We start from the raw sequence: 23121 nt of genomic DNA, 5'->3' as shown, positions 1-23121 counted from the left end.
GGGGATGACGGTATCATTGTATGTGTCAGGTTCCTATAAGGTGTCAGGATGTCGCTGTCTATTTCTCCATGGAGGAGTGGGAGTATTTAGAAGGACACAGAGATCTGTACAAGGACGTCATAATGGAGGTTCCCCAGCCCCTCACATCTCCAGGTAATAGACAGGACTAAATACACACAGCCTATAATTCTCTGTATGTAGAGAATGAATTCAGTCCCTGTATGTGTTTCCTCCAGATCTATCCAGTAAGAGGACAACACCAGAGAGATGTCCCTGTCCTCTTCTTCCACAGGACTGTAACCAAGAAGATCCCAGTGCTCCTCAGGATCATCAGGTAGATGGAGAGAAGGTGTCAGGAGATCTCCCCTATGATGTGTAGACGGCTGTGAAGGTCTTGTGCTCAGTCTTGTTTTATCCACCAGTATTATATGTTTTATACTTGTGTAATGAGAACGGTGGAAATGGCAGGATTAGAGCTGATCATAGATGGGACTTCTCCATCTGTCTGTGACTTTTACAATATTTGTTTCAGGGTGAAGATCTGACCCATATTAACACTACAGAGACATATGTGAGGGGTGATGAGTGGTGTAAAGAGGAGATTCCCACATATGACTACCCAGGTGAGTAGTAACCACTGAATGCAGAGAAGTCACAGATTCCTCTCAGTCACCGGCTGTGGCTGCTTTATCGGTGGTGTAGTCCGGCCGTATTACCATGATCACCATTTTGCCTCTAGACCACAACATTCTCCTCCACCCTAAACTGTTCAAATGACTTTGGGCAGTGAAAGCCCTTTTCTATAGAACTTACAACCAATTACATTGTTTTTGATCCTAAGGAATTTAGATTACTGCACAATCTCTCCTGAAATGGGGAGCAATATTATTTTCTTTGTGCAGTGGATGATTTTGCAAACTCCCCTCTCCCGCTCTCTGACCACAATCTTCTTTCATTCTCTATCAAGGACTGCCAGGCCACTCAGGTCACCCCCACTGTCCATACTTATAGAAACATACAGGCCATTAACACCCAGAAACTTATAAAGAACTTGCAGTCTTCATTGGCCCCTATCTCCTCCCTCTCATGTCCTGATTCTGCACTGAAGCATTACAATGAAACACTTCAAACTGCCCTGGATGAATTTGCACCCCCTATAAATAGAACACCACAACACAGACGGCGACAACCCTGGCACACCCTGCAAACATGTTTCCTACAGCGATGCTCCAGGTGCGCCGAACGTCTGTGGAGAAAATCCAATCTACACAAAGATTTCATCCATTATAAGTTTATGCTTAGAACATACAACACTGCCCTTCACCTCTCCAAACAAACCTATTTCAACACCCTCATCACCTCACTGTCCAATAACCCGAAACGTCTCTTTGACACTTATCATTCTCTACTCAACCCAAGAGTACAGGCCCCAACCACAGAGCTCTGAGCTGACGATCTGGCCAATTACTTCAAAGAAAAAATTGACCAGATTCGACAGGAAATTATCTCCCAATCACCACATACCATGAACTGTCCTCCCTCCTCCACTGCATCTAGCTCACTCTCTGATTTTGAACCAGTAACAGAAGAAGAAGTAAGCAGGCTCCTTGAATCTTCTCGCCCAACCTTTTGCATCAGTGACCCATTTCCGTCACATCTCCTCCAGTCCCTTTCCCCTGCTGTCACCCCTCACCTAACTAAAATATTTAACCTCTCTCTCTCTCTTCTGGTATCTTTCCCTCCTCATTTAAGCATGCCATCATACATCCACTACTTAAAAAACCACCCCTCGACCAAAACTGTGCCGCTAACTATAGACCTGTCTCTAATCTTCCCTTCATCTCTAAACTCCTGGAACGCCTGGTCCACTCCCATCTTATCCGCTATCTCTCTGATAACTCTCTTCTCGACCCTCTCCAATCCGGTTTACGCTCCTTACACTCTACTGAAACTACCCTCACTAAAGTCTCTAATGATCTACTAACAGCTAAACCAAATGGTCATTACTCCATGCTAATTCTCTTGGATCTCTCTGCAGCATTCGACACTGTGGATCTGTAAAATAATGCGTTTTCTTTGTAAAATACTTAGGACTAGTTACCAGATAAAAATATAGTGGTTTATTTGGATTCTTCCATCAAAGAAAAGATTATTACAGAAAAACATAAAAATAGGTGAAAGAGAGATTGTCCATTAGTTCATAGCAAAAGCTTGTCACCTTCTTTCTCTGGGATTCCACATGGCAAATGGCCTCTGTCTCTCTTAGGCTTCTTCGTAGTAAAGTTACATACCAGCTGTTCAGTTATGTCCGTGCAGAGATGACATCTTGCGTCTGTGTCTCATGATGGTGAGGGAAGGAGCGAGCGACCTCTAGAGTGAGCCATGAATTATATACGTCTCTTAAAGCACGTGATCTCTGTATATATGGAGTTTGACATTTACCTCAAGCTAAACTTAAATATGTAGTGGAGCTGACATTTACCACTTGCTAAAATAGCACATGCAGTGTCAGTGGAAGGCAATGTCCAGTACAGAACTGAGTGTGATAAGAATACAACTCCATAACTAATATATATATAAATCCATAACTAATATAAATCCACAACTAATAATATTTAACAATTCCCCCTTTTCAGGGAGACAGACATTAATTGGAACCCTCAAAATATAACAAGATCTTCTTTCTTCTTTTCTTCTTCTTTGACAAAATAATTTAATATCAATAATAATAATATCAGATTACTGTTATACGTACTCAATGACATAATTGATGTGAATTCATGTTATGGTAAGCCGTGAACAATATTCATATAAAATATGTATAATTATACTTCCCTAAGTCTAAATTGAAGCATCTCAGGTCCAGTCATCATCATCTGATGTCATCTGGTCTTCATTTTGATGTCTTCTGTCTTCTTCTTGGTTCTTTTAAAAACACAGTTTTTCTCTAGCATATAGATGTTGTAGGAATCGTGTTGTGTATAAAATCAAAGTTCATAAATTCAAATTTTGATAAGAAACAAAGTCTATAGATGAAATGCAGCTTTAATATCTGTGCAGTGTCACCTTTAAAAACCTGGGCTTACATTGGCTCGCCTTGGATATTCTGGAATCCTCCATCGGCACTGGTCTTTGAACAGGTGTGACGTCTTTGGTCAGCAAAGCAAGGGTTAAAATGACTCTTCCTTGCTAAACATAGCACCATAACCAGTCCTTGTCCTAATGCACAGGACACAGGTCAGGGTTGTAGCTTCCTGACAATTACCTTATTGTTCACCAGCCTTCATCGAAGCTTTTCAGGTGATTGAAAACCTCTGGAACTTGGTAAGAGCGTGATAACACAGTTCATCTCAGCATCATAGGATCATCGTCCTCTGGTTGTCAGGTTAGACACTTTAATTGTGGCTGTCAGTGGTGGATACTGCACTTGTGGCTGTCAGTGGTGGATACTGCACTTGTGGCTGTCAGTGGTGGATACTGCACTTGTGACTGTCAGTGGTGGATACTGCACTTGTGACTGTCAGTGGTGGATACTGCACTTGTGACTGTCAGTGGTGGATACTGCACTTGTGACTGTCAGTGGTGGATACTGCACTTGTGACTGTCAGTGGTGGATACTGCACTTGTGACTGTCAGTGGTGGATACTGCACTTGTGACTGTCAGTGGTGGATTCTGCACTTGAGACTGTCAGTGGTGGATACTGCACTTGTGACTGTCAGTGGTGGATTCTGCACTTGTGGCTGTCAGTGGTGGATGCTGCACTTGTGACTGTCAGTGGTGGTTACTGCACTTGTGACTGTCAGTGGTGGATTGTGCACTTGTAACTGTCAGTGGTGGATTCTGCACTTGTGACTGTCAGTGGTGGATACTGCACTTGTGACTGTCAGTGGTGGATACTGCACTTGTGACTGTCAGTGGTGGATACTGCACTTGTGACTGTCAGTGGTGGATACTGCACTTGTGACTGTCAGTGGTGGATACTGCACTTGTGGCTGTCAGTGGTGGATACTGCACTTGTGGCTGTCAGTGGATACTGCACTTGTGACTGTCAGTGGTGGATACTGCACTTGTGACTGTCAGTGGTGGATACTGCACTTGTCACTGTCAGTGGTGGATACTGCACTTGTCACTGTCAGTGGTGGATACTGCACTTGTGACTGTCAGTGGTGGATACTGCACTTGTGACTGTCAGTGATGGATACTGCACTTGTGACTGTCAGTGGTGGATACTGCACTTGTGACTGTCAGTGGTGGATACTGCACTTGTGACTGTCAGTGGTGGATACTGCACTTGTGACTGTCAGTGGTGGATACTGCACTTGTGACTGTCAGTGGTGGATACTGCACTTGTGGCTGTCAGTGGTGGATACTGCACTTGTGACTGTCAGTGGTGGATACTGCACTTGTGACTGTCAGTGGTGGATTCTGCACTTGTGGCTGTCAGTGGTGGATACTGCACTTGTGACTGTCAGTGGTGGATACTGCACTTGTGACTGTCAGTGGTGGATACTGCACTTGTGACTGTCAGTGGTGGATACTGCACTTGTGACTGTCAGTGGTGGATACTGCACGTGTGACTGTCAGTGGTGGATACTGCACTTGGGACTGTCAGTGGTGGATACTGCACTTGTGACTGTCAGTGGTGGATACTGCACTTGCGGCTGTCAGTGGTGGATACTGCACTTGCGACTGTCAGTGGTGGATACTGCACTTGTGACTGTCAGTGTTGGATACTGCACTTGTGACTGTCAGTGGTGGATACTGCACTTGTGACTGTCAGTGGTGGATACTGCACTTGTGACTGTCAGTGGTGGATACTGCACTTGTGACTGTCAGTGGTGGATACTGCACTTGTGACTGTCAGTGGTGGATACTGCACTTGTGACTGACAGTGGTGGATACTGCACTTGTGACTGACAGTGGTGGATACTGCACTTGTGACTGTCAGTGGTGGATACTGCAATCATGGCTGTCAGTGGTGGATACTGCACTTGTGACTGTCAGTGGTGGATACTGCACTTGTGACTGTCAGTGGTGGATACTGCACTTGTGACTGTCAGTGGTGGATACTGCACTTGTGACTGTCAGTGGTGGATACTGCACTTGTGGCTGTCAGTGGTGGATACTGCACTTGTGGCTGTCAGTGGTGGATACTGCACTTGTGGCTGTCAGTGGTGGATACTGCACTTGTGACTGTCAGTGGTGGATACTGCACTTGTGACTGTCAGTGGTGGATACTGCACTTGTGACTGTCAGTGGTGGATACTGCACTTGTGACTGTCAGTGGTGGATACTGCACTTGTGACTGTCAGTGGTGGATACTGGACTTGTGGCTGTCAGTGGTGGATACTGCACTTGTGACTGTCAGTGGTGGATACTGCACTTGTGTTAGCACCGCTCCCACCGCTCCTCGCTCCCCGGCTGTACTCACCGCTCCCGCTCCTGGTCCGGCTTCCTCCTCAGTCTCTGCGTTGACGCGCGCCCCCGCTCTGCGCGCTTTCCGGCAGCTGGTCTCCCGACGTCCTCCTCCACTTCCCTCGGCCGCGCGCATGGTACCCCTGCGCACGCGCCGGAGGGTTAGATCGTGCGCCTATGGCAGTCTGTCGGCGTGACCTGCTCAGATCCCGCCCGACCTATCAGCGCCCTCCACTAGGTATTTCAGGCCGCCCTCCCCTAGGGGAGGCGCCTAACTATTGAGTTATTGTCTCTTGTGTCTGGGCCGTGCTCGCTGCTGTAGCAGCTGCTATCCTGTTTACCCTCTGTGCTGCCTGCCTTTGTGCTCCCTGTCCCTGTGCTCCCTGTCTCTGTGCTTCCTGCTGTGCCATCGTGTTATCGCTGTGTCTCCTGCTCCTGCCCGCTGTTTAACCCTCTGTGTCCTCTCTCCTTTTAGTGTTGCTCCCTTTCCTGCCTCCTGCTGGTCCCGCCGTCCCACCTTCCACTCCTTCCGCCTACGGATCCCGGTGTACCCGTCTCCTCCTCGGATCTTCCACTACTCCTCTTCATCGCTCACCCTCTTGAGCCGACCCCTGGTCCTGGCTGCCGTGGCGCTTGAACTCCCCGAGTCTGTTCCCTAACGATCCCTGTATAGGGGTCGGTCCACTTGGTGCGCTCACTCGGGGAGGGTTCGGCGTCACGGCCCAGTGGGTCCACTCTCGCTTCCGGCACCCGAAGTGTAACAACTTGTGACTGTCAGTGGTGGATACTGCACTTGTGACTGTCAGTGGTGAATTCTGCACTTGTGGCTGTCAGTGGTGGATACTGCACTTGTGACTGTCAGTGGTGGATTCTGCACTTGTGGCTGTCAGTGGTGGATACTGCACTTGTGACTGTCAGTGGTGGATACTGCACTTGTGACTGTCAGTGGTGGATACTGCACTTGTGACTGTCAGTGGTGGATACTGCACTTGTGACTGTCAGTGGTGGATACTGCACTTGTGACTGTCAGTGGTGGATACTGCACTTGTGACTGTCAGTGGTGGATACTGCACTTGTGACTGTCAGTGGTGGATTCTGCACTTGTGTCTGTCAGTGGTGGATTCTGCACTTGTGTCTGTCAGTGGTGGATTCTGCACTTGTGTCTGTCAGTGGTGGATTCTGCACTTGTGTCTGTCAGTGGTGGATTCTGCACTTGTGGCTGTCAGTGGTGGATACTGCACTTGTGGCTGTCAGTGGTGGATACTGCACTTGTGGCTGTCAGTGGTGGATTCTGCACTTGTGGCTGTCAGTGGTGGATTCTGCACTTGTGGCTGTCAGTGGTGGATACTGCACTTGTGGCTGTCAGTGGTGGATACTGCACTTGTGGCTGTCAGTGGTGGATACTGCACTTGTGACTGTCAGTGGTGGATACTGCACTTGTGACTGTCAGTGGTGGATACTGCACTTGTGACTGTCAGTGGTGGATACTGCACTTGTGGCTGTCAGTGGTGGATACTGCACTTGTGACTGTCAGTGGTGGATACTGCACTTGTAAGTAACACAGTCTATTACTCAGTAATCATAGCTTTGTTACCTTCTGGGACTTCTGGATAGCGGCATTCTTCTTCTTGCAACTGATAAGAATCAATTTTAATATGAAAAGTCTTTATTAACGTAATTTCAGTATCTTGCTTGAAGTCTTCATTCCCTATTCTTTACCAAATCTGGTAATTTTCCTATCCTATAATATCACAGCGTACCATAGCAATCAGTAATATCCATATAATTATTATCAGAATTTGTACCGTATATGGATTTCAATGTTTGAAATAATAAACCAATAATAAGTGATAATACATTATTATCCATATTCTTCATGTGATAGAACATTTTTTTATGTCATAGGTGTAATTACCTTTTTCAACCCATAGGTGTCACTGTGTTTTATGTAACCAATGTTTTCATCTTTATTAATAAGGAATATATTTATTATACTAATAATATGTAGGAATATATAGCCATGAACCAAAATAAGAATATATGAGTGAGCGAATGAATGAATAAAAGAATTGTTGCATATAACTCAGAAGTGAAACATTTTCCTTTGTAATAGAACCATATCATCGCTATATTTAATGAAGCAATATTCTCAGTAGATATTACTTTATTAAACATTGATGAAAGGAAAAATAAAAATTTAAGAATTAAAATAAAAATAGATTAGAAAATTAACTAGATGTGTATTTCCTGAAGGAAGTACAGATAGTGGTTTGAAATGGTGCCCGGGCTGCCCCTTTAAGAGAGACTTGCCTGCTGCCCCTGCAAGACTTTCAACTCTGCATCCATTTTAACTGTGGGGGCCACTCGGGGGCCGATTTGGTGGGCGGGGCCAGAGAGAGAGAGAGAGAACAGAGACAGAAAGATTTTATAAAGATACTATAGCACCCCAGCTCCCATTGTAGTTCCTACCTGAGCCTCTTGGTGCAGGACATATCATGATCCGCTCACATGGCCGACATCCCCGATTCCAAGGCGATCTCGCTGTCCGCTGTCAGAGGAGGACACGGTGATGGATCTGAAGCATTCCCTGAAGTGCCTCCATGGTTCCGTCACAATCTCCTACTGAAATTACCTAATTTCTGGTCAGCTTCCAGCACGTCAATTCCGGCAGAACGTTACGTGCAAGTTTTAAATTGCTCCTTGGGGCTCTGCTGTGTACTCCTGTGTCCCGTGGGGAAAGTAAGCTCCCGGCTGGGGCAGTCTCTCTCTCAAAATCGGGACTGTCTCGCTGGATCCCGGACAGTTGGGACTCGGGAGGTATAAATGCTCCCCACCATACACCTCGTACACACACAGCTCCGCTTCATGCACCTTGTACACACGCAGCTTCACTCCGTACACCCCCGGCTCTGCTCCGCTCCATAAACACACAGCTCTGCTCCATAAACACACGGCTCCGCTCTGTACACCTCGTACATACACGGCTCTGCTCCGTACACCTTGTAAACCCCTCCTGACCCCACACAAGAACACACGGCTCTGCTACATCCACCTTGTAAAACCCCTCCTGACCCCACCCAAGTACACACATGGCTCTGCTACATCCACCTTGTAAACCCCTCCTGACCCCACCCAAGAACACACACGGCTCTGCTACATCCACCTTGTAAAACACCTCCAGACCCCACGCAAGTACACACACGGCTCTGCTACATCCACCTTGTTAAACCCCTCCTGACCCAACACAAGTACACACACACGGCACTGCTACATCCACCTTGTAAAACACCTCCTGAACCACACAAGTACACACACGGCTCTGCTACATCCACCTTGTAAAACCCCTCCTGACCCCACACAAGTACACACACGGCTCTGCTTCATCCACCTTGTAAACCCCTCCTGACCCCACACAAGTACACACACGGCTCTGCTACATCCACCTTGTAAACCCCTCCTGACCCCACACAAGTACACACACGGCTCTGCTACATCCACTTTGTAAACCCCTCCTGACCCCACACAAGTACACACACGGCTCTGCTACTACCACCTTGTAAAACCCCTCCTGACCCCACACAAGTACACACACGGCACTGCTACATCCACCTTGTAAAACCCTCCCGACCCCACACAAGTACACACACGGCTCTGCTACATCCACCTTGTAAACCCCTCCTGACCCCACACAAGTACACACACGGCTCTGCTACATCCACCTTGTAAACCCCTCCTGACCCCACACAAGTACACACACGGCTCTGCTACTACCACCTTGTAAAACCCCTCCTGACCCCACACAAGTACACACACGGCACTGCTACATCCACCTTGTAAAACCCTCCCGACCCCACACAAGTACACACGCGGCTCTGCTACATCCACCTTGTAAAACCCCTCCTGACCCCACACAAGTACACACACGGCTCTGCTTCATCCACCTTGTAAACCCCTCCTGACCCCACACAAGTACACGGCTCTGCTACATCCACCTTGTAAACCCCTCCTGACCCCACACAAGTACACACACGGCTCTGCTACATCCACCTTGTAAACCCCTCCTGACCCCACACAAGTACACACACGGCTCTGCTACTACCACCTTGTAAAACCCCTCCCTGACCCCACACAAGTACACACGCGGCTCTGCTACATCCACCTTGTAAACCCCTCCTAACCCCACACAAAGTACACACACGGCTCTTCTACATCCACCTTGTAAAACACCTCCCTGACCCCACACAAGTACACACACGGCTCTGCTACATCCACCTTGTAAACCCCTCCTGACCCCACACAAGTACACACACAGCTCTGCTACATCCACCTTGTAAACACCTCCCTGACCCCACTGTCCCACACATAAACGTTACCTCATCCATCCAGACCAGCACCATAATGACAAGCGACCAGCACAGCAGAGTCCTGCAGCCGCCCTGATCATGTGACCCCTGACTCCTCCCCTCCTGTGACCTCATCACAGGTCCTGTGCCGGCACCGCACACCAGATTACAGCCGAAGGAAGCGATGATCATTGCTGGCCCTAAGGCTGTGTGCACACGATGCAGATTTGCAGCGGATCCGCAGCGGATTTTACCGCGCAGAAGCGTTGCATATCCGCATTGTGATGTACAGTAGCCTTAAAATCAGTGGAAAAAAAAACCGCTGTGCAGACGCTGCGGATTTTTCGGCGCGGTTTTCCTGCGGTACAAAATCCGCAGCATGTTACTTCTTTTGTGCGGTTTTCCATCTCCCCTGTCTCCAAATCCGCAGGGGGAAAACCGCACAAAAACCGCAATAAAACCGCAGGAAAAATGGAAGAAATCCGCAGGGCTAAAAAGTCATATGCACTCAGCCTAAGGGGCTGAATCACTGCGTGGGTCCCTCGCAGAGGGTGCAGGATGGGGTCAGTACATGGGGGGGCGTGGCGGCGGCCGGCGGGTATCCCAGACAGCGTGAGTGGGCCCTCCCATCTCGCCAGGGCCCCGCAATTGCCCCATGTTTTCCCTATGGCAACATTTTCCCGTTAAAATGCATTGAGACTGTGCATTCCAATGACAGGAAAATGTTTTTCAAATGCAAATTGCGCAAAAACTACAAATCCGATCAACACGAAAAATACTTAGCACACCTCTCGTGGACGCTGGCTTCGAAACGACACCTCAACGGAGTCTGTGTGTGTAGCGGTTCGGGCCGCATTAATTGCGGAAATCAACTGAATTGTAATAATAATACTAGATGTGTATTTCCTGAAGGAAGTACAGATAGTGGTTTGAAATCGTACCCGGCTGCCCCTTTAAGAGAGACTTGCCTGCTGCCCCTGCAAGACTTTCAACTCAGGATCCGTTTTAACTGTGAGTGCCTCTCAGGGGCCACTTTGGCCTCAGGGTCCGATTTGGTGGGTGAGGCTCCTCAGGATCTGATTCCTTGGCCTGGGCTCCTCAGGGCTTGAATTGTTGGCCGGGATCCCTCAGGCTCCTATTTTGTGGGTGTGGCCCCTCAGGGTCCGATTTTGTGGGTGTGGCCCCTCAGGGTCAGATTTTGTGGGTGTGGCCCCTCGGTTCGATTTTGTGGGTGGGGCCCCTCAGGGTCCGATTTTGTGGTTGGGGCCCCTCAGGGTCCGTTTTTGTGGGTTGGGCCCCTCAGGGTCCGATTTTGTGGGTTGGGCCCCTGAGGGTCCGATTTTGTGGCCGGGGCCCCACAGGGTCCGATTTTGTGTCCGGGGCCCCTCGGGGTCCGATTTTGTGGTTGGGACCTCTCAGGGTCTGATTTTGTGGTTGGGGCCCCTCAGGGTCTGATTTTGTGGCCGGGGCCCCTCAGGGTCCGATTTTGTGGGTGGGGTCACTCAGGGTCCGATTTGGTGGGTGGAGCCACTCTGGGTCCGTTTTTTGGGCGGGGCTACTCAGGGTCCGATTTGGCGGGCGGGTCCCCTCAGGGTCCGATTTGGCGGGCGGGTCCCCTCAGGGTCCGATTTGGTGGGCGGGGCCCCTCAGGGTCCAATTTGGTGGGCGGGGCCCCTCAGGGTCCGATTTGGCGGGCAGGTCCCCTCAGTGTCCGATTTGGCGGGCGGGTCCCCTCAGTGTCTGATTTGGTGGGCGGGGCCCCTCAGGGTCCGATTTGGTGGGTGGGGCCCCTCAGGGTCCGATTTGGCGGGCAGGTCCCCTCAGTGTCCGATTTGGCGGGCGGGTCCCCTCAGTGTCTGATTTGGTGGGCGGGGCCCCTCAGGGTCCAATTAGGTGGGCGGGGCCCCTCAGGGTCCAATTAGGTGGGCGGGGCCCCTCAGGGTCCGATTTGGCGGGCAGGTCCCCTCAGTGTCCGATTTGGCGGGCGGGTCCCCTCAGTGTCTGATTTGGTGGGTGGGGCCCCTCAGGGTCCAATTAGGTGGGCGGGGCCCCTCAGGGTCCAATTAGGTGGGCGGGGCCCCTCAGGGTCCAATTTGGTGGGCGGGGCCCCTCAACGGCACCTCAACGGAGTCTGTGCGTGTAGCGGTTCGGGCTGTATTAATTGCGGAAATCAACTTAATAATAATAATAAGAAGAACTAGATGTGTATTTCCTGAAGGAAGTACAGATAGTGGTTTGAAATCGTACCCGGCTGCCCCTTTAAGAGAGACTTGCCTGCTGCCCCTGCAAGACTTTCAACTCAGGATCCATTTTAACTGTGAGTGCCTCTCAGGGGCCACTTTGGCCTCAGGGTCTGATTTGGTGGGTGAGGCTCCTCAGGATCTGATTCCTTGGCCTGGGCTCCTCAGGGCTTGAATTGTTGGCCGGGATCCCTCAGGCTCCTATTTTGTGGGTGTGGCCCCTCAGGGTCCGATTTTGTGGGTGTGGCCCCTCAGGGTCAGATTTTGTGGGTGTGGCCCCTCGGTTCGATTTTGTGGGTGGGGCCCCTCAGGGTCCGATTTTGTGGTTGGGGCCCCTCAGGGTCCGTTTTTGTGGGTTGGGCCCCTCAGGGTCCGATTTTGTGGGTTGGGCCCCTGAGGGTCCGATTTTGTGGCCGGGGCCCCACAGGGTCCGATTTTGTGTCCGGGGCCCCTCGGGGTCCGATTTTGTGGTTGGGACCTCTCAGGGTCTGATTTTGTGGTTGGGGCCCCTCAGGGTCTGATTTTGTGGCCGGGGCCCCTCAGGGTCCGATTTTGTGGGTGGGGTCACTCAGGGTCCGATTTGGTGGGTGGAGCCACTCTGGGTCCGTTTTTTGGGCGGGGCTACTCAGGGTCCGATTTGGTGGGCGGGGCACCTCAGGGTCCGATTTGGCGGGTGGGTCCCCTCAGGGTCCGATTTGGTGGGCGGGGCCCCTCAGGGTCCAATTTGGTGGGCGGGGCCCCTCAGGGTCCAATTTGGTGGGCGGGGCCCCTCAGGGTCCGATTTTCTGGCCGGGGCCCCTCAGGGTCCGATTTTGTGGGTTGGGCCCCTCAGGGTCCGATTTTCTGGCCGGGGCCCCTCAGGGTCTGATTTTGTGTCCGGGGCCCCCAGGGTCTGATTTTGTGGTTGGGACCCCTCAGGGTCTGATTTTGTGGTTGGGGACCCTCAGGGTCCGATTTTGTGGGTGGGGCCCCTCAGGGTCCGATTTTGTGGCCGGGGCCCCTCAGGGTCCGATTTTGTGGCTGGGGCCCATCAGGGTCTGATTTTGTGGCAGGGGTGGCTCAGCCTCCGATTTGGAGGCCGGGGTGGCTCAGCCTCCGATTTGGAGGCCGAGGTGGCTCAGCCTTCGATTTGGAGGCCGGGGTCGATCAGCCTTCGATTTGGAGGCCGGGGTCGATCAGCCTTCGATTTGGAGGCCGGGGTCGATCAGCCTTCGATTTGGAGGCCGGGGTCGATCAGCCTTCGATTTGGAGGCCGGGGTCGATCAGCCTCCGATTTGGAGGCCGGGGTGGCTCAGCCTCCGATTTGGAGCCTGGGGTCACTCAGCTTTCGATTTGGTGTGTCGGCCCTTTAAGACTCATTTCAGTGCGTCGGCCCTTTAACAATCACTTTGGCGCGTCGGCTGGGCTTCTTCTAAATCAACTTTGGCGTACATTCTCTCTCAGGGGCATGTGTCGTGTGATGAAGCTAGATTTGCATTTGTGCTGTGGGTTTCGCTTTAAGAGCTGATATGTGGCAGAAGCTCTGTCCTTGGGGCGTCATGTGACATTCGTAGGCGTTGGCATAGTAACTGGGTGTGCCTGCGCATATCAATGAGCTCAACTGCCATTTCAGTCGCCTCAGGGCACGTTTTAAGCTTCCCATTGAAAAGCATTGGAGACAGTGCATTCCAATGATGGGAAAAAAAATTTTCAAACGCAAATTGCGCAAAAACTACAAATCCGATCGACACGAAAAATACTTGGCACACCTCTCGTGGACGCTGGCTTCGAAACGACACCTCAACGGAGTTTGTGCGTGTAGCGGTTCGGGCCGAATTAATTGCGGAAATCAACTGAATAATAATAATAATAAGAAGAATAAGTTAGCAGCGTTCGGATTACAATATAGTGGTTTTTTCAAACCACTATAAAAATAAGAATAAGAATAAAAATATAAATAAGGCCTTTATGTTGATACCAAATGCAGAGTAGTTACCGTATATACTCGAATATAAGTCGAGATTTTCAGATAGCGGTTTGAAATGGTGCCTGGGCTGCCCCTTTAAGAGACACTTGGCTGCTGCCCCTGCAAGACTTTCAACTCAGGATCCGTTTTAAATGTGGGTGCCTCTCAGGGGCCACTTTGGCCTCAGGGTCTGATTTGGTGTGTGGGGCCCCTCAGGATCCGATTCGGTGGCCTGGGCTCCTCAGGATTTGAATTAGTGGCTGGGATTCCTCAGGGTCCAATTTTGTGGGTGTGGCCCCTCAGGGTCTGATTTTGTGGGTGGGTCCCCTCAGGGTCCGATTTTATGGGTGGGGCTCCTCAGGGTCCGATTTTGTGAGTGGGGCCCCTCATGGTCTGATTTTGTGGGTGGGGCCCCTCAGGGTACGATTTTGTGGCCGGGGCCCCTCAGGGTCCGATTTTATGGCTGGGGCCCCTCAGGGTTTGATTTTATGGCCGGGGCCCCTCAGGGTCTGATTTTGTGGGTGGGGACCCTCAGGGTCTGATTTTGTCGCCAGGACCCCTCAGGGTCCGATTTTGTGGCCGGGGCCCCTCAGGGTCCGATTTTGTGGCCAGGGCCCCTCAGGGTCCGATTTTGTTGGTTGGGCCCCTCAGAGTCTGATTTGGTTGGCGGGGCCCCTCAGGGTCCGATTTTGAGGGCGGGGCCCCTCAGGGTCCGATTTTGTGGGCGGGGACCCTCAGGGTCCGATTTGGTGGGCGGGGACCCTCAGGGTCCAATTTTGTGGGTGCGGCCCCTCTAGGTTCGATTTTGTGGCCGGGGCCTCTCAGGGTCTGATTTTGTGGCCGGGGCCCCTCAGGGTCCGATTTTGTGGTTGGGGGCCCTCAGGGTCCGATTTTGTGGTTGGGGGCCCTCAGGGTCCGATTTTGTGGCCGGGGCCCCTCAGGGTCTGATTTTGTGGTTGGGGGCCCTCAGGGTCCGATTTTGTGGCCGGGGCCCCTCAGGGTCTGATTTTGTGGCTGGGGCCCCTCAGGGTCCAATTTTGTTGGTTGGGCCCCTCAGGATCCGATTTTGAGGGTGGGGCCCCTTCAGGGTCCGATTTTGTGGCCGGGGCCCCTCAGGGTCCGATTTTGTGGTTGGGGCCCCTCGGGGTCTGATTTTGTGGCCGGGTCTACTCAGGGTCCGATTTTGAGGGCGGGGCCCCTCAGGGTCCGATTTGGTGGGCGGGGCCCTCAGGGTCCGATTTGGTGGGCGGGGCCCCCAGGGTCCAATTTTGTGGTGGGGCCCCTCTGGGTTCGATTTTGTGGTCGGGGTCTCTCAGGGTCCGATTTTGTGGTTGGGGCCCCTCAGGGTCCGATTTTGTGGTTGGGGCCCCTCAGGGTTCAATTTTGTAGGTGGGGTCCCTCAGGGTCCGATTTTGTGGTTGGGGCCCCTCAGGGTCTGATTTTGTGGGTGGGGCCCCTCAGGGTCCGATTTTGTGGGTGGGGCCCCTCGGTCCGATTTTGTGGGTGGGGCTCCTCAGGGTCCAATTTGGTGGGCGGGGCCACTCTGGGTCTGATTTGGTGGGCGAGTCCACTCTGGGTCCGATTTGGTGGGCGGGGCCACTCTGGGTCCGATTTGGATGCCAGGGTTGCTCAGCCTCCTTTTTGTAGGCCAGGGTCTATGAGCCTCCGATTTGGAGCCTTGGTCACTCAGCTTTCGATTTGGCACGCCGGCCCTTTAAGACTCATTTTGGTGCGCCGGCTCTTTAAGAATCACTTTGGCGCGTCGGCCCTTTAAGAGCCAGGGTGGCTCACTGGGCTTCTAAATCCACTTTGGCGCACACATTCTCTCAGGGGCATGTGTCATGTGATGAAGCTAGATTTGCATTTGTGCTGTGGGTTTCGCTTTAAGAGCTGATATTATGTGGCAGAAGCTCTGTCCTTGGGGCATCATGTGACGTTCGTAGGCGTTGGCATAGTAACTGGGTCTGCCTGCGCATTTCAATGAGCTCAACTGCCATTTCAATCGCCTCAGGGCACGTTTTGCCATTTCCCTATTGAAAAGCATTGGAGACAGTGCATTCCAATGACGGGAAAAAAATTTTCAAACGCAAATTGCGCAAAAACTACAAATCCAATCGACACGAAAAATACTTAGCACACCTCTCATGGATGCTGGCTTCGAAACGACACCTCAACGGAGTCTGTGCGTGTAGCGGTTCGGGCCGCATTAATTGCGGAAATCAACTGAATAATAATAATAAGAAGAAGAATAAGTTAGCAGCGTTCGGATTACAATATAGTGGTTTTTTCAAACCACTATAAAAATAAGAATAAGAATAAAAATATAAATAAGGCCTTTATGTTGATACCAAATGCAGAGTAGTTACCGTATATACTCGAATATAAGTCGAGATTTTCAGCCCAAAAAATTGGGCTGAAAGTCCCCCTCTCGTCTTATATTTGAGTCATATACACCGGGGGGTCGGAGGGGGGGGGCGGGGGTGTCAGGTCATACTTACCCGTCCTGACGCTGTGTCTTGAGCCCCCAGCTTCTCCCCGTGCTCTCTCTTCCTGCCTTCAGCGGTCACGTGGTGCCGCTCATTAAAACTCATGAATATGCGCATATTAATGAGCGGCACCACGTGACCGCTGAAGGCAGGAAGAGAGAGCGCGGAGAAGCTGGGGGCTCAAGATACAGCGTCAGGACGGGTAAGTATAGCGATACTCACCTGTCCTGCATCCATGGCTGCTTGCTGCTGTCTGTGTCTGTCATCGGTCAGTGACTTCAGACAGCAGAGGGCACGGTGACATGGATAGTGCGCGCCGCGCCCCCTGCAGTCTGAACGTCACTGACCGATGACGTGGCAGATAGCGGGGAGCAGCCATGGACGCAGGACAGGTGAGAATCTGACACCCAGTGACGGAGAGGTGAGTATGTCATTTTTTTATTTTTACATGCAGCAGCAGCATGGGGGCAGCATATGGGGGCAGCATATGGAGGGCATAATCTAAGGAGCTTCTTATGGGGGCAGCATATGGAGGGCATAATCTAAGGAGCTTCTTATGGGGGCAGCACATGGAGGGCATAATCTAAGGAGCTTCTTATGGGGGCAGCATATGGGGGGCATAATCTAAGGAGCTTCTTATGGGGGCAGCATATGGGAGGCATAATCTAAGGAGCTTCTTATGGGGGCAGCATATGGGGGGCATAATCTAAGGAGCTTCTTATGGGGGCAGCATATGGGGGAATAATCTATGGAGCATTTCCCACCCTAGGCTTATACTCGAGTCAATAAGTTCTCCCAGTTTTTTGTGGCAAAATTAGGGGGGTCAACTTATACTCTGATCGACTTATACTCAAGTATATACGGTATGTCTTCAGTAACATATACCCTTAATATTTCCATGATCTGGATTATTTCATAATTGTCATAAACTCGTGTTACCAAAATATTCAAATTATGCAACTTTGTATGTAATACTCTTCTTAGTGTAAAGAAATGACTCTTTATAATACTCAATGTTATTATACCCAATACTTATACCATTGTACCTTATTAATATTTCTTCTTTATTAAAATGTGTGATGAAGAGGTATTAATCAAATGTGATGATGTAGTCAGGATCAAAAACATATTTTCCCCCTTAATACCAAAAAATATTGTTTCATGAAATAATTCATTTATCAAAACCAAAATTAAAATAATTTATAAATTGTGTAAATATTATACTTGCTTATACCATTATTTGTCTGAGGATGTGTAACCATTAAAATTAATTTGAATATCATAAAATTATCCTTTGGAAAAATTAAATTAAATGTAGATTTTCTTCATAAACCATTTTGATGTGCGATTGCACTTATCCACAATTAACTAAGTCAAGAAATAATAATTACTATAGAAATACAGAAATATATGTTGTGTAGATAATATTTCATTATATATCCTAATATTCTAATAATTTAACTGATCTGCATATTTCTCCTAAAGACAGTTTTGTTTTTTTTCTTGCATTCAGAATCCTGAGGCCTCACACACAACAAACGTATCACATCACTCGCTCAGCAGCTGCTCCTACACTCAGTCACTGTCACTCAGACTGTGTCACATATTATCCCACATACAGAGGTGTGATGAATACACGTATTTTAACCCAAATTATCCTAATTATCAATGCATTGTAAACTATTTAAATTTAGTCTTAATATTCCTTTGAATATTCCCCAAATACACATGACATAAATATATGTTGTATAGCTATACTTGACATTTAGGCCTGGAAAAAAATTCCATTGGTTTGCAAAAGTTGAGACCCCCTTAAACATCCTTTCCCTAAGGCTGTAGGCATTACAGCACTAAAACCAGGGACATGGTATACTGGTATACCTATTATTAGAATAAGGTTCAAATTTCACATGCTGTGGTTGTCATTCATGCCATGCAGTAAAGGCACACATAGAACACATTTTAAAATGCAGTTAGTTATTTCCTTTTAAGTGTTAAATATGAAATCATGCAATTATTGCAACTTCCTGTGTAAATAAAGGCATAAGTCCTTGTAAGAGAATTTATCCCGATTAAGTCCTGCTTTGAAATGAAAATTCTAAGGAAAAATAAAAGAGAAGATTAATATCATATTCATAATTCTAAATATTATTACTGGAGTAGATTTTAATTTTCATTAAAAAATACAGTTCTACAATCTTTACTTCTACATCTATATATACTGTATATACTGTATGAACATGTATATCTACAAACTATAGAACTACAGAATTATACTCTATAAAATAATTACATATAACTCACTAATACATTGTATAACACTGTTACACAACATATAATTACTTTTTTAGCCAATTCCTAAACCCATACTTATTTCTCTGCAAAAAATATCCTGAAAAGTTCTTGCCATTTTGAAGCTGATAGATTCTTGGAGCAGAGTATTCAGTTTACAGGCCATGATGTCACTCACCACCTGCTTCTGTCTGGCACATTCGGCCATCTTTGTTACAGAAAGAAAATCAGAACTTTGAATTTTCCTTAACTCAATCTGTGTTTTTTCGGTGATCCTTTGCATCATTCCATATGGCTTATAACAAACATGTAATTTTCTTCATAGATTTGATTTTGGGGAAAACTCATTTTAGAAGGCTTTGCTAATACCGGCTTCTGATCAGATTTTACTCTGCCTGTCTTCACAGAATTAGCACAATTTATTTTCCTTTCACGATTCTCGTGTTTTCTGGCAAAATCAAGGGATTGCGCACATTCAAATAAAGAATCTTTTTGTGACGCAATAACACGAGATGCAGGATTTAAAAACCAAAATTTGCTTACAAAACTCCTTATGAGGGACGGTGTTTTGACATTCTCACTCAGCATTTTGTACAGACGGTCATATATGGACATAAATGTATAAGTACATTCCTTCCGACCAATCCTTAATTTTTGAAGAATATCAATATCTGGATGATTTTCATTTGATGAACAAAAAATGAGAATGTTTAATCTGTCTTTATCATTTAAATTCTCATGTGTTTCACCAGATAACTTTAAAGATAATCTCCTAGCAAAGTTTACAGGGATCCACATTTTGAACAACTGATTCTTCTCCTCGTTAGATAACTCAAAGTTATCAACACAGCTTTCAAAAACCTCAGAGTTTCTACAAACATGGATTTTGTTATCATGTGCAGGAATGATTTTGCATATTTTTAGCAAACTTTTCCTTACTTTACTTCGGAGTTGGGCCTGTGAGTCGTCTATTTTTAGACCTCTACGTCAGTTCTGAAGTCTCCTCCTACTTCTCCATCTTGTTCCACGTCTGCAAGGTCACCTTGAATGGCTGCTGCTACTTGTAACTGTTTCTCCACGTTACAGTGAATCTCGGGAATATCACTATCCTCTACACAATCATTTTTGGATTTCTCTGACACAGATCTATGAAATATATGTACCATCTGTAGAATATTTTTCAACTTATCTCTTTCTCTGTTGAAAAGCTTAGAATCTAATTTCTGATTTTCCATTTCACACTCTGCATATAAGCTAAGCCATAATACTTCTGGATTAGACTTGTCTACAGACTTAAATTTCAATTTACTCTGCTTAACATAAGAATTAATGACATCCATTTCTCTTACCTTGAAATGTCTCAGCTTGTTCCTTTGATGGACAACGCTGGGCTCTTGTCTTCACACGTCTGGCTTCAGCACTTCTGGCACTTCTTAGTCCTCACTTCTAGGTTCTGTCTGATTCTTGTGAGGAGTGGAGTTCCTGATAACTTGCACATATGACTGACGTTAGCAAAGTTCAATCCCCCTTTTTGGCAAGTTGAGGGAAATCCGCAAAAAAGTACAAAAATTCAGATCTGGCTGGCTCTCCAATGTAAAATTAATGCGTATTCTTGTAAAATACTCAGGACTAGTTACCAGATAAAATATAGTGGTTTATTTGGATTCTTCCATCAAAGAAAAGATTATTACAGAAAAACATAAAAATAGGTGAAAGAGAGATTGTCCATTAGTTCATAGCAAAAGCTTGTCACCTTCTTTCTCTGGGATGGCAAATGGTAAAATGGCGTCTGGCTCTGTTCGGCTTCTCAAATAGCAAAGTTACATACCAGCTGTTCAGCTATGTCCGTGCAGAGATGACATCCTTGCATCTGTGTTTCATGATGGTGAGGGAAGGAGACAGCGACCTCTACAGTGAGCCAGGAATTATATACGTCTCTTAAAGCACGTAATCTCGGTATATATGGAGTTGTCCTGTACCATGAACCAAGCTTACAAAAATAGCCTATGTCGTGTCAGCTAAAGCAATGTACAGAACTGAGTCTTATAAGAAATTAACGGATTATTAATATTTAACAACAGTTTAAGTAGAAATGTTCAAAAATATAAAATTCGGATATTTTATTAAAAATATTTGTTTTTTATCTTAGCAGATGACCGTACCAGGAGATCAGATGGACAGCTGGCATCTTCAATTTTTAAATCAGATGATCTTGGGATCCTACAAGATACAACTCAAGTGATTGCTGTTACTCTAGATATGCCATCATCCATTCACAGCAAAGATCTGTCATCTGATCCTATGAAACAGGTCCCATCTTCTGATTCATTACCGACTACTAAGGAAAATCAAAGTCACAAAAGAGGCATTAAAAAACAAACTGCTCCTAAAGCAAATAAGTCATTTTCATGTTCAGAATGTGGGAAATGTTTTATCCAGAAATGTAATCTTGTTATACACCAAAGAACTCACACAGGGGAGAAACCTTTTTCCTGTTCAGAATGTGGGAAATGTTTTAAATGGAAATCGTTTCTTGTTAGGCACCAGAGAACTCACACAGGGGAGAAGCCTTTTTCCTGTTCAGAATGTGGGAAATGTTTTGCACGTAAATCAAATTTTGTTACTCACCAGAGAACTCACACAGGGGAGAAGCCTTTTTCATGTTCAAAATGTGGGAAATGTTTTAATCAGAAATCAGAGCTTGTTACTCACCAGAGAACTCACACAGGGGAGAAGCCTTTTTCCTGTTCAGAATGTGGGAAATGTTTTGCACGTAAATCAAATTTTGTTACTCACCGGAGAACTCACACAGGGGAGAAGCCTATTTCATGTTCAGAATGTGGGAAATGTTTTAATCAGAAATCAGAGCTTGTTACTCACCAGAGAACTCACACAGGGGAGAAGCCTTTTTCCTGTTCAGAATGTGGGAAATGTTTTGCACGTAAATCAAATTTTGTTACTCACCGTAGAACTCATACAGGGGAGAAGCCTTTTTCCTGTTCAGAATGTGGGAAATGTTTTGTATATAAATCACAATTTGATACTCACCATACAACTCACACAGGGGAGAAGCCTTTTTCCTGTTCAGAATGTGGGAAATGTTTTGCACGTAAATCAAATTCTGTTACTCACCAGAGAACTCACACAGGGGAGAAGCCTTTTTCATGTTCAGAATGTGGGAAATGTTTTAATCAGAAAACAGAGCTTGTTACTCACCAGAGAACTCACACAGGGGAGAAGCCTTTTTCCTGTTCAGAATGTGGGAAATGTTTTGCACGTAAATCAAATTTTGTTACTCACCGGAGAACTCATACAGGGGAGAAGCCTTTTTCCTGTTCAGAATGTGGGAAATGTTTTGCACATAAATCACATTGTGTTACGCACCAGAGAATTCACACAGGAGTGAAACTTTTTTCCTGCTCAGAATGTGGGAAACGTTTTAACCAGAAATCACATTTTGTTACTCATCAGAGAACTCACACAGGAGAGAAGCCTTTTTCATGTTCAGAATGTGGGAAGTGTTTTAGCAATAAATCAGATTGTGTAAAGCACCAGAGAACTCACACAGGGTAGCAGCCTTTTTCCTGTTCAGAATGTGGAAAATGTTTTAACCAGAAAGAGAGGTTTGTTACACACCAAATAACTCACACGGGAGAAACTTCTATCATAGTAAATGGAAAATAAATCTTGATAGCCATCAGAGAACTCACACAGGGGAGAAGCCTTTTTCCTGTTCATAATGTGGGAAATGTTTTAACCAGAAATGGAATCTTAATAATAATAATCTTTCTTTTTATATAGCGCTAACATATTCCGCAGCCGTTTACAGTTTGCACACATCATCATCGCTGTTCCCAATGGGCTCACAATGTAAATTCCCTATCAGTATGTCTTTGGAATGTGGGAGGAAACCCATGCAAACACGAGTAGAACATACAAACTCCTTACAGATGTCCTTGGTGGGAATTAAACTCAGAACTACAGTGCTGCAAGGCTGCAGTGCTAACCACTGAGCCACCTCACCAGAGAACTCACACAGGAGAGAAGCCTTTTTCCTGTTCAGAATGTGGGAAATATTTTAACCAGAAAGTGCTTCTTGTTAGACATCAGAGCAGTCACACAGAGGAGAAGCCTTTTTCATGTTTTTTATGTGGGAAATATTTTACTTGGAAATCAACTGATGTTACACATCAGAGACATCACATAGGGGAGAAGCCTTTTTTATATTCATAATGTTGGCATAGTTTTAACCAAAATTGAATCATCTTAAATGGGTTGTCTCTTGTCATTCCTCATGTTTGCTGACAAAAGGATAAAACTAATCTTTATCAATTCCAAATATAAAACTATACCCATAATTCACCCCCTGAAAGTTAGTCAGAAGGTGACTAATAGAAAA

The 23121-nt window shown here is 47.1% G+C and overlaps 1 protein-coding gene across 1 annotated transcript; it reads left to right on the top strand.

The window, feature by feature from the left end:
• The first annotated feature begins 236 nt into the window (after nucleotides 1–236).
• Nucleotides 237–22899, top strand: LOC141101503 (uncharacterized). The gene is made up of 3 exons (XM_073590632.1): nucleotides 237–334; nucleotides 533–623; nucleotides 20872–22899. The coding sequence occupies exon 3, from the start codon at nucleotides 20982–20984 to the stop codon at nucleotides 22293–22295; it is 1314 nt and encodes a 437-aa protein (XP_073446733.1). The 5' UTR covers nucleotides 237–334; nucleotides 533–623; nucleotides 20872–20981; the 3' UTR covers nucleotides 22296–22899.
• The last annotated feature ends 222 nt before the right edge of the window (nucleotides 22900–23121 follow it).

The sequence above is a fragment of the Dendrobates tinctorius genome, unplaced genomic scaffold (assembly GCF_039654945.1).
Source record: "Dendrobates tinctorius isolate UK_male_01 unplaced genomic scaffold, ASM3965494v1 ptg000119l, whole genome shotgun sequence".
In the NCBI taxonomy this organism is placed as follows: domain Eukaryota; kingdom Metazoa; phylum Chordata; class Amphibia; order Anura; family Dendrobatidae; genus Dendrobates; species Dendrobates tinctorius.
This window is presented reverse-complemented; position numbering and strand designations above follow the sequence as displayed.

Excerpts from the sequence above, each read along its gene's own strand:
- LOC141101503 (XM_073590632.1), top strand. The coding sequence starts at position 20,982 with ATGCCATCATCCATTCACAGCAAAGATCTGTCATCTGATCCTATGAAA.